The 17988-nt window shown below is 30.4% G+C and overlaps 4 protein-coding genes across 6 annotated transcripts in view; 2 read left to right on the top strand and 2 right to left on the bottom strand.

The window, feature by feature from the left end:
- Window positions 1–17988, bottom strand: part of LOC124952768 (glutathione hydrolase 1 proenzyme-like) — a 149703-nt gene that overhangs the window by 8452 nt on the left and 123263 nt on the right. The window lies entirely within an intron of this gene.
- On the top strand, window positions 2331–5941 carry LOC124952770. The gene has a single exon (XM_047503115.1). The coding sequence runs from the start codon at window positions 4604–4606 to the stop codon at window positions 5522–5524; it is 921 nt and encodes a 306-aa protein (XP_047359071.1). The 5' UTR covers window positions 2331–4603; the 3' UTR covers window positions 5525–5941.
- LOC124953089 (piggyBac transposable element-derived protein 4-like) lies at window positions 11650–13507 on the bottom strand. The gene is made up of 6 exons (XM_047503979.1): window positions 13414–13507; window positions 13259–13285; window positions 12976–13194; window positions 12716–12824; window positions 11903–12647; window positions 11650–11703 (listed from the first exon to the last, which is right to left on the bottom strand). The coding sequence occupies exons 1-6, from the start codon at window positions 13505–13507 to the stop codon at window positions 11650–11652; spliced, it is 1248 nt and encodes a 415-aa protein (XP_047359935.1).
- Window positions 14969–15991, top strand: LOC124953088 (piggyBac transposable element-derived protein 2-like). The gene is made up of 3 exons (XM_047503978.1): window positions 14969–15040; window positions 15194–15548; window positions 15627–15991. The coding sequence occupies exons 1-3, from the start codon at window positions 14969–14971 to the stop codon at window positions 15989–15991; spliced, it is 792 nt and encodes a 263-aa protein (XP_047359934.1).

Here is a 17988-nt window from a genome sequence, read left to right as displayed (position 1 = left end):
ATATTTATTATACATCTAAATTAAAAATCACTTATCTTTTAATACAAATATTATGTTCTGTTTTCATAATTTACAAATAAGCATAATAAAAAATTGATATTAGCTAACACTGTTTGCTTTTTGATAGATATCGTTGGTTTTTTACTAATGGTTACTTCGTCAAATTCGATAACTTGAATCAACGATTAACTCTTAACCAGTGTAAGTAGTAGTAAAATGCATATACATATGCATTATTTTAATTTATTTTAATTAATATTCTGTCTGTTCTATATTTATAAATTTTTTAAATGGTTATTGATATCACGAAAATGTAGGTTAAGAACGACATAGAGTTACATTACTGAATTAAGTTAATTATTGATTAAAGTTAACTGAATTCGATTATAGTGGTTCTAATTGTATTAATGGCTGCAAATGTATCTACATTTACAGTTTTTAATTCCTTCGGGGTTCTTTTTTTGATAGAAAAATAAATTCAGCCACGAATCACTCATATCAATCATATGGATAACCTATAACCATTTACACGAAGTAATGAATAAAATTAAAGGTTTATTATGAAATAGTATATAGTTATTGTCATTTCATGTTAGAAACATTATCCCAAAGTTATATATTATTAAAACATCCCAACAATTTTTATTCCACAGGATTAAAATAGTAAAAATAATATGCAATAATATTAAATTTTGTTAGTCATATTAACACTATAATTTTGTAAACTTAATGTTATTTACTTAAAAACAAAAATATTATATTATAAACTGCTTGTGTTTTTTCATTTATGAGACGACTTGTTAGCATAGAAAGCAGATATTTTTTAGTATTCATCTTATTATATACGTTAATTTGCACTAAAGAATATACAGTTATTTTTTATTATTTCATGTTACATGCACTTTGTCAGAAAATTTCTTTTAGCACAGCATAAGAGTACAAAAATTGATATAGAGAATTTAATTCAGCAGAAGACTGACTTGAGAATTATTAATCATTCACATGCTCATTTTTCATTTACATCAGCTTTGATACAAAATTTGACATTACAATTAGTAGAATTTCACATTATAAATACTTTATGTTCAAAGTATATTATTAATTTTGTAATGTTTAAATAATTGAGCTGTTGTTTGAATTACAAGAATAAATATTATATATGATTATTATTGAATTAATAATTACTACTAAAATTATGATAAATTCGTACACATGCAACATAAATTATTTAATGTAGGATACCATTATAGACTTGCAAAGTTTACTCCTTGGGGTCCAATCGCAGATCAACTTGTTAATTATCCAAGTCATTTGTTTCTTGTTTTTTACATAACTTGTTGTTACAGTGTTTTTTGTTATTTATATAACTGATACTAATTCTAAATGTAGAATTTATACTTAATTAAATTTCGCGTTAAAATAATTATGTATTTAAGATGCATCAATAGTTATGTAATGTTTAATTACTTATATTTTATATATGGTAAATAGAAGTATTGTTTATTCAATAACATTATTGAACACTTATTTACATTAAAGAATTTACAATTTTTATGTTGCAGATTTTTAAAGTGCTACCACGAGAGAGAGAGAGAGAGAGAGAGAGAGAGAGAGAGAGGGAGAGAGAGGGGGGGAGAGAGAGAGAGTACATTTCTTATGCATTAATAATATTAAAATTTGTTATCATTACATTCATCTATAAGATCATTATTTTTGGAATAATATTTTTATGTTGTTCATTTTTAGTTATTACATTAAGAATAAGCAATTGTTATTAATGACTTAAGATTAGAATTAAGTATCATTGTCAGGCATTTGAATTATTATTTTTTGTATATGAATTTAATTATTTGTTGAAATGCTCTATATAATTTCATATTTCTATTATGTTGTAAAAAAATTGAAGTAAATTAAATATAATTTTAAATGAAAATAAATAGTAAGTTTTATGAAAATTTAATGATTTTTCTTTGCTTTTATTTTCTCTAATATTATTTATTCTCTAATATTTATAATATTTATAAATACTTCTCTAATATTATTTATTCTCTAATATTTATAATATTTATTAATAATTTCCCTAAATAAAGCATGTATATGCTTTAATTATTAATATATATTAATAATTAATAGTGGTGAAGGTTTCTTTAAGATAAATATTACTGAATAAGAATATTTTTTTTGTATGCTACATAATATAAAAAATATTTTTAATAATTTAGTATAGTTACTTGTAGTTTTTTATTAATTCAATGAACTCTATTGTTATCATGTATTTGTATCACTAAACTAAATTTTTGTTGTAATATTTGATTTTTTTGATAAAAAAAAATTTTTTTAATTTTCTTTTTCTTTTTTTTTTGTTTTATTTACATACTATATTGATGTATTTAATAAATGATAAAAATATTTATTTTTTAATGCATTGTTATGTCTTATCTAACATTATCGGAGATTTTTAAAAAATTGTTCTATGAATCTAGAATAACACATAACTATTAATCTTATCTACAGTTATTAACATCTTATCTACTTCAAAGCTGGTTTTATAAACTGAGGTGGTAAATCTAACTCACCTGAATGTACTTAAGTTTTTTTGTCAGTTTTTCCTTACTCTTTTTTCATCGCTCATGTACAAAATAGGAAATGAAAACGATTTTCATATGTTTTATTTTGAGAACCGCAATAGGATTTTCATTAAATAAGATTATATCAATAGTGTATTTATTTTATTGATAATCACTGGTGACCATTATAGATTCACAATCTATTTGATTATTTTTAACTATCTGTTAATCGAAACGTATTAGAAATAAATTGTCAACAATTGTCATTTTATGTTCTTCAGTTAAAACTAATAGGATTATAGCAAGGAATGCGATTTAAGTCGTGCGATAATCGTATCGAAGTATAAGCTTGTTATGTAACAATCGGTTTCACGTGGGTTAAAGTAAGTAGTGTTAGTAGGCTGTAAACTTACACTTTTCAGTTTTTCATATATTATATCTTTTTTGGTGGTAGTTTGGGTCTTGTAGCAATTTGGTCAGATATGTGTCGGCACGTGTTTGTTTTACACAAATGCATAAAGAATAAAAAATATAATTGAACATGTAATAATTAGTACATAAATTAAAAAAAAAAAAAAATAATAATAATAATAATAATAATCTCTCTTTTTTGAGGTGTTCGTTTAAATGTATTTAAACATTGAAGCAATTCTGCATGTTTAAAATTAATATAACACCTAAACTAACAATTTTCAGACATAACATTGTTAAAAACTGCGTCGACTAATTCAAAATTAGAGGTTTATTTACAAAAAAGTCCAATTGCACTTTACAATTTCATCGATGCATAAAAATGCATGAAAGTTTCATAGAATTATATAGCCATTATATGTAACATATTACCATTTAATTTTGTCATATGACATTTTTCGCCACTTCCAATTCTTTTAAAGATATAGTTCGACCCAGTTCCGTAGACACCCTGTATGTATATATGATCTGTCAGATAAATATCCGATCTTGCGTTATAACATAAAAAAGAACTAAATTTGATTAATAGCGATAATGTCCTCTTCAAAGTACTCTCTTTGGGAAATTACAATCTTCTTTCAGCGATTTTCGGAAACATTCTTTATATTCAAATTTTGGTATAGTTAACAGCCGCTTTGTCACGTTTCTTTTTGTCCTCCAAGTCTTTTCCACAAATTTGGCCGTTTCATTTTCATTGCGAGACGTAATAGTTTCAAAACTTCTTTGTAAAACTTCTTTATTTACCGTCTTTTATTATTAACTGAGGTTTATTAATTAAAACTCGAATTAGTTACATATTTTTAGCCGTTATTTTGAGTTTTCCAAAACGAGGGTTGCTCTTAACTGATGTACGACCATTTTTAAATCGCTTAAGCTATTCTTTAATCTGTGTGTTATTTATGGATTCATTTGCCATATACTTTACGAATGATATAGATGGTTTCCGAACACGAATGAATGAGTTTTTAGCAACATTTAATGCACACTCTTTGTTTATTATGTATAGTCATCGTGAAATACGACGTGCTCGAAATTCAACATTTACTCATAAGTGTACTATTGTCAACTGAAGACTTGAAGGTGCTGCCTGGCACTTATAAAGATCCCTTCTTAACACTAGATTTACCAGATCAGTCATTTTGACTAGTCATGCAATTTAAATTCAAAATTCCTACTGTAACATTTGCTTTCCGAAATGATGTGATTTTTGTAGCTATAAATAGAGAATACATTTTATGAACTTAATATTACATTATATATAATAGTAACAAACATATTTTTTGTTATTGACACTTATACCAGTACCAGTCAAAATGACTGGTACACGTTTCTATGAAGAAATTCTGTAAAAAAAAGACATTGGGGAAGCTATAACAATCATTACATATGGTGATTTTACTGAGATTCTGCGATATATTCGTTTCGACAAAAGAAATTAGAGGAGTCGACGTTTGCAAACAGACAAATTCGCTTTAGTCTCAGCAGTTTGGGACAAATTTATTAAAAACAGTTAAAATTGCTTCAAACTGGGAGCTTATATTACCGTGGATGAGCAATTCTTTCCAATGAAGGCCAGATGCAGATTTATCCAGTATATGCCAAATAAACCCCATAAATGTGGCATAAAATTCTGGCTGGCGTTTGATGTACAGACGAAATATGTGGTAAGAGGGTTTCCATATTTAGGAAAAGACGAGGCTCGAGATGTATCAACTCCCCTAAGCGAATTTGTTGTAATGAAACTTCTTGAATCGTATACCATGACGGGTCGAAGTGTGACAACCGATAATTTTTTTACAAGTTTTTCTTTGGCGTTAAAATTAAGATCTAAAAATACCTCGTTGCTTGGAACAATACGCGCAAACAAGAGGGAACTGCCGAAAACCTGCAAACTGAAAAAAGACGGCATGGCTCGTTACTCAACGTCGTTGTATCAATCCAATGGATGCACACTTACCGTTTATAAGAGCAAACCAAATAAAAAAGTACTTATACTAAATACAAAGCATAAACACGTCACAATTGATAAAACTGCTAAGAAATTACCTGAAACTGTATCGTTTTATAATAGAATTAAATTTGGCGTCGATGTCACTGATCAAATGGCACGAAAATATACCGTGAAATCAAGTTCCAGAAGGTGGCCATTTCAAGTCTTTTTCAATATTCTAGATTTAGACAGAATAAATTTCTGGATATTGTACAAAAATACAACAGGAGAAAATATCACATGTAAAGACTTTTTGTTTCGATTAGCAGAAGAGCTTGCTTCAGAATATCAGACTTCAAGGCAAAAACCATACGAAGCCTATATACCAACTACAAGTGGCACGGTTCCTGTACGCAAATGGTGTCAAATAGGATATTGCAACAACAATAAGACTACAAAATTTTGCGATACATGCAAAAAAAGTGTATGCGGAAAGTGTACACACAGAAAAATTTACATATGTAATAATTGTGATGGACAAACTGTAAACAATTGAGCGTTTTGTTTCTTGATAATGTCTGTGAATCTATTTATCTATTAAAATCGATATTAATCAACTTTTTTGTCATGTTTTAAGTGTGAATAAAGATTGGAAGCCTCAATAAGGATTTTTTTTACACCAGTTATTCTGACTAGTTTTGGTAGAAATAGTATATTAAAATAGCCGGTATATATTAATGATGAATACCTATTTTAAATAATAGTACACTTAGATAAAAAGTCAGAGTACAAGGTCGGATAGTTATCTGACAGACCACGTATGTGTGTAGATATATATTTATTATATTATATTATTATATATTATTATTACAATAATGTGGAATATGGTAGAGTGTAAGTGAAATATAATTGAATTCTCCATGGTTTACTTAAGACTGTCTTTCTGTGGTTCTTTTCTCATGAACGCCCAATAGACTTTCTCATTCATATTCACATTCATACATATGCATTCGGTAATCCTTATCACTTTTTGTCCTATTTTTTGTTTCGTTGCCTCTCTCTCTCTCTCTCTCTCTCTCTCTCTCTTTCTCTTTCTCTCTCTTTCTCTCAGCTCCTTCTCTATCTTTCATAAACAATGCACCTTACAAAGGACAGATCACTCTCTGTTCGACTGCTGATCGATTTGTTATATACACACAAACTAACACACAGTTAACTAACTCTAGAACCTTACATCCCTTGTCTAATTGTCTATAGACTTATCTCATGCATACACACACACATATCCTACAATAATAGTAATAATAGTAACAATATAAAATAAATTACTCCTATAGAGGAAATCTTAAAAAAATAGTGCTGGGAGAAAAACCTCATAGATAATATGGAAACGAACTCGTGTTTTGATCTTTATAAAAATTGTATATAATATATAAGTGTATGTTCATTAATTATTATATTGCAAAAAAAATCGACGAAAGTATATACTTTATATGCATTTGTCATTACACCAAATAATACTGCTGCTGTGTCCTATCTAGCACATATCACCGCAAAACTCACATCAATCATCAGTGGAAGAAATAAATATAGGAGATTGGATAGTAACACCTTATTAAACTGTCAAATAATGAAAAAAAAAGAATAAATTTGTTGATAATTTTCATTTACATGAAGTAAAGAAATCACTGGAATCATTTGGCCTCGAACCTACGATTCCTGAATTAAAAATAACAGTTATATAGTATTATGTAGTTTCTATCTAGTAGGCTTTACTTAGTTTTTTGGCCTTATATGAAAAAATATTCATTTTCCTTACATGGTATTCCTTACATGGTCTTTGTCGTAGCTCGATATTCAGTACATGTTACGGAGCTTATAATAATAGTCACATCTGGATGTAGATAAAATTACGAAAAAAGGTAAGATCGTAATGTTCTTTCATAATTTCCCTTTGTGTGTGTAAATATATAGTATATAATGTTTTACCATGTTTTCGTTTAATTCATTGAATAATTTTAGGGCTTGATAGATATTGTACTCAGACAATTTGTACTCAATTTTAAAAGACCCATTATGCCTTCCAATTTTTGTCAAGTCCTTGATAAGGATGTTGTATATAAGTTGCAATTTATAAAAAGATATAGCTAATTGTTTAACATAGTCAATAAAGTAGGGTTGTTTAACATAGTCAGTAAAGTAGGGTTCTGGTGTATCTCTTTGAGATAGGATCACTCTAACTTTTATTCTAGTACCTTTGTAGGATTTTAAAATGTGTGTGTGCAGCATTACACCATACTGGTGCTACGTTGGCAGCAATGATTATTGGCCTAATCATTTCATATAATAACATTTTGTTTCGGATTGATAATCTTGAGCTTTTTTGCCATTAGAGGATATATTTTATTTTGAACTACATATGCTTTTTTAATTGTTTGATCAATGTGTGTTTTACATGGGTGGTCTGAAAAGTTTCCGACCTAATAAAGATACAACACATTTTTTCTTCAAATTTATTTTTATTTTTCTACATAGTCTTCTTGTAAGTCTACACAATTCTCTTAGCAATGCTCCCATCTCTTTAACCAGTTCGAATAGTACTCGGCGTCTTTCTCTGCAAAATAATTGTTTACGAAAGTGATTCTTATTTAACGAAAATCTGTCTTCCGAGCGCAACTTTTAGCTTAAAGAACAAAAAAAAAGTCGTTTGGGGCTAGATCTGGTGAGTAAGGAGGGTGTCCAAGCAGACTCATGAGTGTTGTATTGATATTTGAAGGGTAGGCGTCCGATAAACCATTGGCTTGTCGCGTCTAAGAATCTACTTTTATTGCTTGCTTATTACCTAGGTCGACACATTATCGAAGACTAAGCACTTTACTAATAATGCCTAACCTCGGACAAAGATAGTAATGTAGCTCTAGATATTTATAGTTAATCATTTTATATATTAATTTGTCAATCCAGACCTGGTCAAAAGCTTTTTCGATATCTAATAGTAGAAGTACGGTTTTATATTTTTGGTTAAAATGTGTGTTAATATCGTAGACTATTCTCTTTGTTTGTTAAATTGTGCTATGTTTCTCTCTAAAACCAAATTGATGATCTACAATGATCTGTTCGATTATTTCATGTCTATTGAGTTTTTTTAGAATAACCTTTTTCATTAGTTTATTTATAGTTAGAAGTAAACTTATTAGTTTGTAACTTCTTGGATCTGTCAACTTTTTCTTTGGTTTATGTATAGGAATGACTACCCCTGTTTTCTAATGCTAAGAAAAGTGTACAAGTGGATGGTTGATGAGATACATTAGTTATATAATTGCCTTTTTTGATAACTGTTTAAGAGTGATATTTTGAATTCTATCATGTTCATGGGCTTTTTGTGAGGGTTTTAATAATCTGATTTATTTCATTTTGTGTTCTGATGTACTTGTGCCAGCCATTTGAAGTTGATTGGCTTAAATAATTTCTAATATATTCTATTATTGTCTCTTGTTTTTTGGTATTATCAGTTAGATTAATATTATGTACCTCTTTAAATTGAGATGCTAGAAGATTGGCTTTCTCTTGACTTGTTACAGCTTTTTGGTTACCTTTTGTTAATGCAGGAATGTGACTGCGTTCAGTTTTGAGTATTTTTGTCATCCTCTAAAGTGAATTGCCATTTGGATTGAGTTTAGTTAGTTTTTGATGTATTAGTTTCTATCTATTTCTATTGTTTATTCAGTTCTAATATCAAACATATTATTACTTATTACTTCCAGTATTATGATTAAATGTATTGACACTAGCTGAGTTAGTATTATGCTATGTAGCATTTTATTATGTTTTAATCCTTAACGTTCTGTGGATTCCGCTACAGAAACATTAGTCATTTGTTCCGTAATCCCGAAGGTCCCGCTGCGGAGCCAAATGTTTTTAACATGTGATTACGCTTAAGATGCTACGTTAGCTGAAGAATTAAGAAAAATGAAGTGCCACTTGACTGGTACCATAAAAACAAATAGAAAAGTTGTTCCAACAATTCTGAAAAAACCAAAATTATATGAAAAAAAGAACTGTCGCATACAAACAAGACAATACAATGCTTTTAGCTTGGAGGGATAAGAGGATAGTATCGTTATTGAGCAACTGGCATAATGCTAAAATGATAACCACTAGAAGATTTATACGAGGTGCTACAAACGAAGTAATTGAAAAGCCAAGTGTAGTTGTCGGGTACACAAAGTCGATGGGTGGAGTTGATCGGGTTGATCAATATGCCTCTAGTTAATGTTTTTTGAAGAAATCGCTTAAGTAGTGGCGGAAATTGTTTTTCTGGGAATGAAAATATCAATAATTAATTCATACATTCTCTATAAAACTGTACAGTGCAATAAAAATGAGAAAGCATTGACGCAGTTACAAATAGAAAAATTGTAGTCGATCAACTCGTAAGAGATTTTTGTCACGATAGAACAAGAGTTTCTACATCAATTTCTGAAATCAGACTAAACGAAAAACTTCACATAATGAGAAAAGGTGCAAAGAGGGATTGCGTTGTGTGCTCTAAAAGGAAACAAATGGATAGTAGACGTTAAACAAGTGATTACTATGACACTTGCCCAAGTAAATCCAGAATGCACATGGAAGATTGTTTCCAAAGATATCATACCATGGTGAATTACAAAATATAAAATTGATCTTTTATTTACAATAGGAAAATGCATATTTATAAAACAAATAAAATCAGATGCATTTACAAGGACATGTAATCATTTCCACTCAAAATAAGACTTCCTTTATCTCAAGTGCTCTGCTCCAAAAATGTGCCGGAGTTGCTAGTAGGCAATACTCGAGAAACACGCGAAGCGTTAAAGGTTAATAATTTTTAAACTATATTATATATGCACATCGGCTGACCATCGGAAGAGAACTCGAACAAAAACTGGTATAACAAAGTGATATGACTGTTAATTTGACATAAAATATTTTACTACTCAGTTTTATTGACGAATCTAGATGGTTGCTGATGTGCTACACATTGCTTATAGAATTTCTGCGTTTCTAATCAATAAAATATAAAAGGAACCATAATTTTTTTTAAATTTTAAGAACATCTTAGAAATTTAGATCCGTTGATATGAACGATTGGACACGTATTTCCTTATTTTTATCATAGAATCATTTGTCCAAAGCTTATTAAAATGCCCGAGTGAGTTACCGTGGTTTCTCCGTGGAGCATGCGCGCGTCCGCACACAACACATATATACAAAGTTCAAATCTAAAAAAACAAAACTAAGAAAAACAAGAATTCAAATATAGAGGTTTTTTGCATATTATTATAACATTTTTCTTGGTAATAATAATAGTACTGAAAAATAATGAAAAAATATTAAAAAAAAACTGGCGTCTTGTGATACGGCGCTTAATTTGCATTTTTTCTTCTAAAATATACATTTATTTGAGTCTTTAAATAAAACGTACAACTAGAAAATAAATATAATTAATTTTTAAAATAATGTAAAAAAAACAGAATAACAAAGGACGAAACCATAAACCTCACAACTAATGGCACGCGTGAGCTCTTCTAGTCTATCTTAATATTTGATTTAACAATTGTACTTAACACATTGCGCGCCGGCCTCGCGATAATACGGGATTTTTAATTCATCGCTTGACCGCCGGATTTTTTGCCTGTATATATGCTTGTCTTACATATCAATGCGTATGCACTTGTTATCGTTTACTTTACTTAGCTACTCATTTTTTAGAGACAAGCAAATGAGGCCGGCATTCAGACTTTCAGTGGCTGATATTTAACCGGTGTGCAATGTGTTAAGTCTATATGTTAATATATAGACTTAAGTGGAATTGTATATATATATATATACGATTCCACTATAGTTTTAAGTGGAATCGTTAAGCGCAAATCATTAAGTGCAATCATAGCCTAGAATATTATAGTATATAGAAAAAAGGCGAAAGAAAAATTGGACTATCAATTTCTAATATTTAGGCTTAGACTAATTGCTTGGATTTACATTACGGTTTTGATATTCGTATTTGTATATAGGAAGATCTATATAGCTTTTGCTGTATCCGCCCAAGCAGACAGGAAAGGAAAATAAGAGGAAGTAGAGATGGAGATGAAAGGAAGAAAAGAGGAATTTAGAGAAAAGGTAAATATGATGTAAATTCTGGTTATAACCATCAATATTCTTTTTTATATTTTTACTACTGTAACTTAACCGTTTGCGTACTACGAGCTACTTTCGCGCTCTTCAGATTTTGTGTCGAAAAAAGCCAGTACATTTAGCCGAAACAAACAACTGATGGCCCATCCGAAATTTGTCGAAACGCGCTCAGCCTTTCAAACGCATGTACGTCGCATCGCTATCAGTAATCCAATTTGTATTTTGTTGTTATCTATTCTAAATTAATAGAATATATATATATATTTTTTTTCATTCATAATTTTTTATTTTATGTATTGCATATATATGTGCAGTATATATATATTATAGTATTTCGTAAAAAAATATGTTATAAATTAAAAATATGAAAAATTTGAAGAACAAATAATATTTTATTGTAACTTTTAGAATGTAAAACATTGATGTTTATGATAACAGGTTGGATGAACTCCCTTTTCACATTGTACACAAATCAGATGCGATCTTTTTCTCTTATTTTTAGTGCTACACACTATGCAATTCCGTAAGTTGCGTTGTGGCAACTTTACTAAACGTAGCCTATTTTTGTCTAAAAAATCACGTTGATAAACTCGTGTCTTCCTCTCTTTCATCCATTCACGCCCAATATCAACAATAATTCGCAAAATGAAATCTAACCGGGTCATTGCTCAATTATTCATTTTTTTTTATAAATAATATAAGCATTCGAAACCATGCGATTCATGATATTGAAAGCAACCTTTTTCCAATATTTTACAGTTCTATGTTCATCAAGGTATGTGTATAACATTTTATCTGATTCGTCTACTCCATCCATGAAGGTATTGTAAGAGTGAAAGATGGCAGGTTTTCTTGAATGTTTTTCTCTATCGTGTCTTTTTTTTGTTCCCGTCACATTTTTATCTTCGCATTTAGTTGAAATTAGTATTACTGGTTTTTTTACGCTTATCTTTTCACGATACGCACAAAGGAGCACATTATTATCTTTGAAATATTTCGCTTCATTTACATTAACTGTTTTTAAGTGATCGGGAATACATTTTTTATTTTGTCTGATAGTTCCGGTTAAATAAGTATTGTTGGAATATAAATATCTTGCTAATTCAATATTACTAAAAAAGTTGTCAACAAAGAAGTGATATTCTTTATTTAAACAATTACTTTCATTTAATAAATTTACCACGACATTATATCCTAACCCAAACGTATTTTTGTCACTATTACTTTTTGATTTTGCATCTTTATAACAATAAAAGGTTAAACAATATTTCGAAACTGCATCGCATAACATCCAAAATGTTATGCCCCAGCGATGATGTTTTTTGTTTGGCATGTATTGAGTTATACTTGAATGACATAACATTCCAACTAAGGATTCGTCGATTGATAATTCCTTATGAGGTATATAATATAATTTAAAAACTCTGTTAGCGTGTCTAACAAGGGGTTCAAATCTTACACAGGGATCGTAATTAGAATGACTAGGTGGAAAACATAAAGAACTATCAACCATATATGAAAATACATTAAAATTTCTTAGAATCTCTTTCTTGAAAACATTTTTTTGAACCATAATATCTGCCGTGAATTTTTGCTCCAATATGAAGGTATATTGGGTCTTCTTGTAATGCCCATTTCTAGAATCATTGCTATGAATGCTTTCACCTCCAATTCAGTAACTGGTATCCATTTCTATAGTTTAGACAAATCTGATGGTTAAAAAAAACGCCTCGAATATTCCGCGTAATTATTAGTTTCGGTAACCATTAATGACAATAGTTCTAAATCAAAAAAAGTATTGAATTGGTTTGTTCTAATTAGGAAAATTGCATTCTGCTTCAGAATTGTCGGTATTTTCTTTGGTTATTCTTAGTGAGTCCTCTGCACATGAATCATCGTGTATCGAAAAATCGCTATCACTCTCCGAACTACTGAAAATACGTTTTTTGCTCTTCTTGATAGGAATGATGTCAGAGTCATCGGTGTCACTCGGACAACTTGGATTTTCGTTTATGCTTGTAATTTTAATTTTTTGGCTCATTATACTTCCTTAGGGATAATATAAATTAATTATAAAAGTTACTCAATAAACCTCAGCCAACACTACACTTACCTTCTGCCTTATTTCGTTTAATAGTTTCTACAAAGACACGGTTATTAGCAATGATGATCGCATTTTTATAACACTACGCCCAATCCTTTTGCTAGTTGCAAAAAGAATGTTGGTATAAAAGAAACAAACACGAGAAGCGCGGCCCCGTTGTTTACCGCATTGAACATGACAAGCGCTATCGCACTCTTCGGCTTTTTTTGATATGTAATCGAAGAAGCGCGATCGCGCTCTTTGGCGTTTTTCGATCATGTTTTGTCAAAACCGTTTGGTACGCAAATGATTAAGTTTAAATTTGTTAGTTTATATTTAAAGCACATATGTAACCTTACATTGAAATTGTATAGTTGGTCTGATGATATTTTATTAATTTCAAGATGAATATGTCGATTTTAAATATTTTGACTTTTTGTATATTTTTAAGTTACTGATGTACCTTTTGTAATTTAATACTACAGATTTCCATTCCAGTTTTTATTAAACTAGTTCTATTAAGCTAGTATGACTAATAAAATTTTTTCTGGCAATGAATTTAAATTTGATGTTTTTCCTTATTACGATCGCTATTTATTGCATTTACTTTGTCATTTCTTATTAGAATATAATCTTTGAAGCTGTGTTTATGGTATTTATATAATTTTGTTTCATAGAGAAAGACTATGTCTAATTTGTATATTCTTAAGGAATCCAAGAGAGATGCTTTTTTTGCGTTCGTAATTGTTGCGTCGTGAGGGCGCAACTATGAGAGCGATTCTAGATATGCGTTTCGCACCGGACCAGCGATGATAGTCGATTTGGACAGAGAATATACCCCGTCTCTTCCTTATTGTCCGAGCTATAGACTCACTGATCGCGATAAATAAGAGCGGCGGCACTAGGCTAGGATACTGTTGAAGACCGTCAGTAAAATACCGCTCGCCGCGTTCCCGCAAATTAATGGGAAAACGTGTGTTCTTTTAAAGGATCCCGTGAGACTTACAAGGTAGATGTGCGATAGTAAATATTGCGTGCGTTGAAGTTATCACCGTATATTTGATAAAATAAGTTACAATTGTTCATGTGTTTCGTATAATGATGTGTAGTAGTTAGTTGTTGGGTGTTTCTGAAGAAGTGATGTATAATAAGACTTGAGAGCTTAGATGTCGTGAGTCTGAAAGATGTAATTTGACTGACTTTTTAGCGTCTTTAGAACTATCCACGAAGACTGTAATGAAATTAGGAAACGGAATAAAAAGGGCGGAGTTGAAGTATGATCTGAGCATGGAAAGGGAAAGAATAAATGCCCATTGATTGGGGATAGTTATATCCTCCCCCAATATGCCCCCTTTGTTCTAGTGATCATGTAGATTAGAGGGTGTCAATGGATATTTCAAATCTAGGCGCCAGACAATCTTTGGCTTCTCACGCCTAGGTATCTACTTTCACTATTTATTTATTAGCCGGCTTGACATATTATTGAAACTTAGATACTTTACTAAGAATGTCTAAGCCCAAACAAAGGTGGCTATGTGTTTTTTGTCTATGCATTTTGTTAGGTAATATCCAATAGGTTTCCAAGGGTAAATATTTCTAATGGTGATATATGATCCTTAACAGGTTGAATGCCACGCCAATTTTACCAGGATTGTCCGTGGCGCCACGATGAATTTTCTGTTTATCGATACATATAATGTTGAAATATTATCTGCAATAGATAAGTTACAGCGTATAAACATGTTTGGCATGTTAATTGCGGCGGGGGTCACTGGTGACCCCCGTGACGCTGGAATACGATTTCGCGCAATCGTCAATTATCTCATATTGCTTTTTCGCGTTGTTGAGTAATAGTGTCACGATTTTATTATTACTAGAGTGTTAAACAATCAAGTAAAAACCTCTATTATACTTTTATATGCTACAAAAATTTTTGCATTTCGTATCTCCTATTTAATTTTTTAGTTAGCCCATAAAGTTATGATTTCAAATGAAGATTCTGCGTCAAGCAATTCAACTGATAATATATTTTTACCAAATCCTTCCAAACGATGCCGAGTGTTGTCAGATAGTGAGGAAAGTTCCTCGAGCAGTTTGTCAGATATGATAATACCATATTTAGTACATCGCCGTCGAATTGAATCATATAGTGAAAGCGAATTTGAAGATGACGGTAATAATGACGAAAATAATACACAAGAAGAGGTACGTGATATAAATTCGCATATATCTTCATATAATCAACCAAAGATTATATTTTCTAATTCATCGGGGATCAATACACATCATTTTAAAATTTTTGAATTTACTGAACCGCATAGTTTTTATTGTCTTTTTGTTTCGAATGAAATATTTGAAATAATTGCAAACCAAACAAATAAATATGCTGCAAAAATAGTATCAGAACAGCGATTACGTCGTCTTGATAGATGGATTGAAACAAATCCGAATGAAATAAGATTTTTTGGCTTAATTATATGGATGGGATTAGTGCGATTACCCAAAATTCACCTGTATTGTAGTAGAAATGAAGAATATTACCAGACATTCCCAAGTACAGTGATGCCGAGAAATCGATTTGAATTACTTTTACGGTTCATTCATTTTAGTAACAATGAAGAAAACGATCCTAGTAATAGATTATCCAAAATTATTCACATTATCGACATATTAAATAGAAGTTTTAAAGAATATTACAATCCAGATGAAATATTATGCGTAGACGAATCATTGGTCTCCTTCCAAGGCCGCATAATATTTTGACAATATTTGAAACTGAAACGCCATCGATATGGAATTAAAGTTTTTAAATTATGCTGTGGTGCAAGATATATTTATTCTTTTCAAGTATACTCGGGAAAAGAAAAAAATAGAGATAAAACAGCAGGAACCGTATCGTCCGAGATTGTAATGTCTCTTTGCAAAGATATATTGAGTAAAGGGCATACTGTCTGCACAGACAACTGGTATACGAGTGTTGATCTGGCAGAAAAGTTAATAGCAAAGAATACACATTTAATGGGTACACTAAGGAAAAATCGACGTGGAAATTCAGTAGAAGTAGTATCCAAAAAATTAAAACGTGGAGAACTCATTGCTTGCGAAAATAAATCCAGAATAACAATTTTAAAATGGAAAAACAAGAGAGATGTATTGATGCTTTCAACGAAACATTCGCCAGAAATGACTACTGTACATAAGAAATTTTATTCGTGTGAAAAACCAAAAATGGTTGTGGAATATAATCTAGGAAAATCATCAGTCGATTTATCAGACCAAATGATAGCTTAATTATAATTCACCACTACGCAAAACTTTAAAGTGGTATAGAAAATTAGCAATAGAACTGTTATTGAATACATGTATGGTAAATTCAATGCTATTATTCAAACAGGTAACAAGTAAAGATATTCAAATTTTTGACTTTAGAATGAAAGTTGCATTGTATTTAACAAAATGTCGTGATAATGATGCTGAAGTTTCCATTTCTCCACGTGAAAGCTTGCTGAGAAAACCACGACATGAATTAAAAGCAATGCTGGGAAAAGCTCGAATGATGCGAAGATTTTGCAAAATTTGTTACCAAAAAAATTCAAAGAAGCTAGGAAGAATAATTGCAAAAAACTGTAGCAAAAAAGTCGTGACATATTATAAAGACTGTGATGGTTCACCCTTTCTTTGTTTAAAATGTTTCAATACGACACATCGTAACGTGCGCGCATAATAAAACTATATTACATGTATAAATAAAACTATTTTCAGATGTTTTATACTGCATTCATTTTTTCATACCACTACCTCAACGATGATAATAATAAAAAATTATAAGTATTGTCATTTATCTAAATTTTTTATTTTTTTTTCAATCTGGGTACGCCGGTCACCGGTGGCCTCCATGGCGTCACAGCCAAGTTAAGTGCCGGTCACCGGTGACCCCCGTGGCATTCAACCTGTTAATACTCATAACATCATTCCAAATAATAAATTTGGATTTAAGTCTAATTTATCCACTACTCACGCTATACACAAACTAACTTCCGATTTGAATAACTATTTACATAATAAATACATTACAGTACAGCTATTGGTGCTGTACTGTTAGACTTAGAAAAAGCGTTCGACTCTATATGGAAAAACGGACTTATACATAAGCTAGACCACTATAAATTTCCTATGAGTTTAATTTTACTGATTGCTAACATGATTGAGGGGAAGACATTTCGCACATGGGACGGCACCAATTTCTCATCGAAGTCCTTCAAAATACAGCAAGGAACCGTCACATCACCAATCCTATTCAACATATTCAACAGTGAATTAATTAACAAGTTTGGCATGAACAACTCGGATAAATGACACTTAATCGCTTACGCAGATGATTTAATAATTTATAAAGCAGGCTAGGACATAGATAAAATCAGATTACAGGTAGTTATCAACGATATAAATAGTTATTACAAAAACTAGAATTTAAAAATCAATCCAAGTAAAAGCGAATTAATATTTTCAGAAGACCAGTTAAACAAGTCAAATACTCTGCAGTTAAAAAAATAGATAGTTTAAAATTAACAGCTATTGATATTCACACCAACGAATTAACTGAGATACCGAAGAAACGCATCGTGAAATATTTGGGAGTTCATCTAGATCATTTGTTAAGAATGAATAAACACTACTCGATTCAATTAGATAAAGCAAAAAAATCTTTCAAGCTGAATTTGAGAATTTTTTACAATAAAAATCTTGTTACTAAAGCCAAA

The sequence above is a fragment of the Vespa velutina genome, chromosome 11 (genome assembly GCF_912470025.1).
Source record: "Vespa velutina chromosome 11, iVesVel2.1, whole genome shotgun sequence".
NCBI lineage: Eukaryota > Metazoa > Arthropoda > Insecta > Hymenoptera > Vespidae > Vespa > Vespa velutina.
This window is presented reverse-complemented; position numbering and strand designations above follow the sequence as displayed.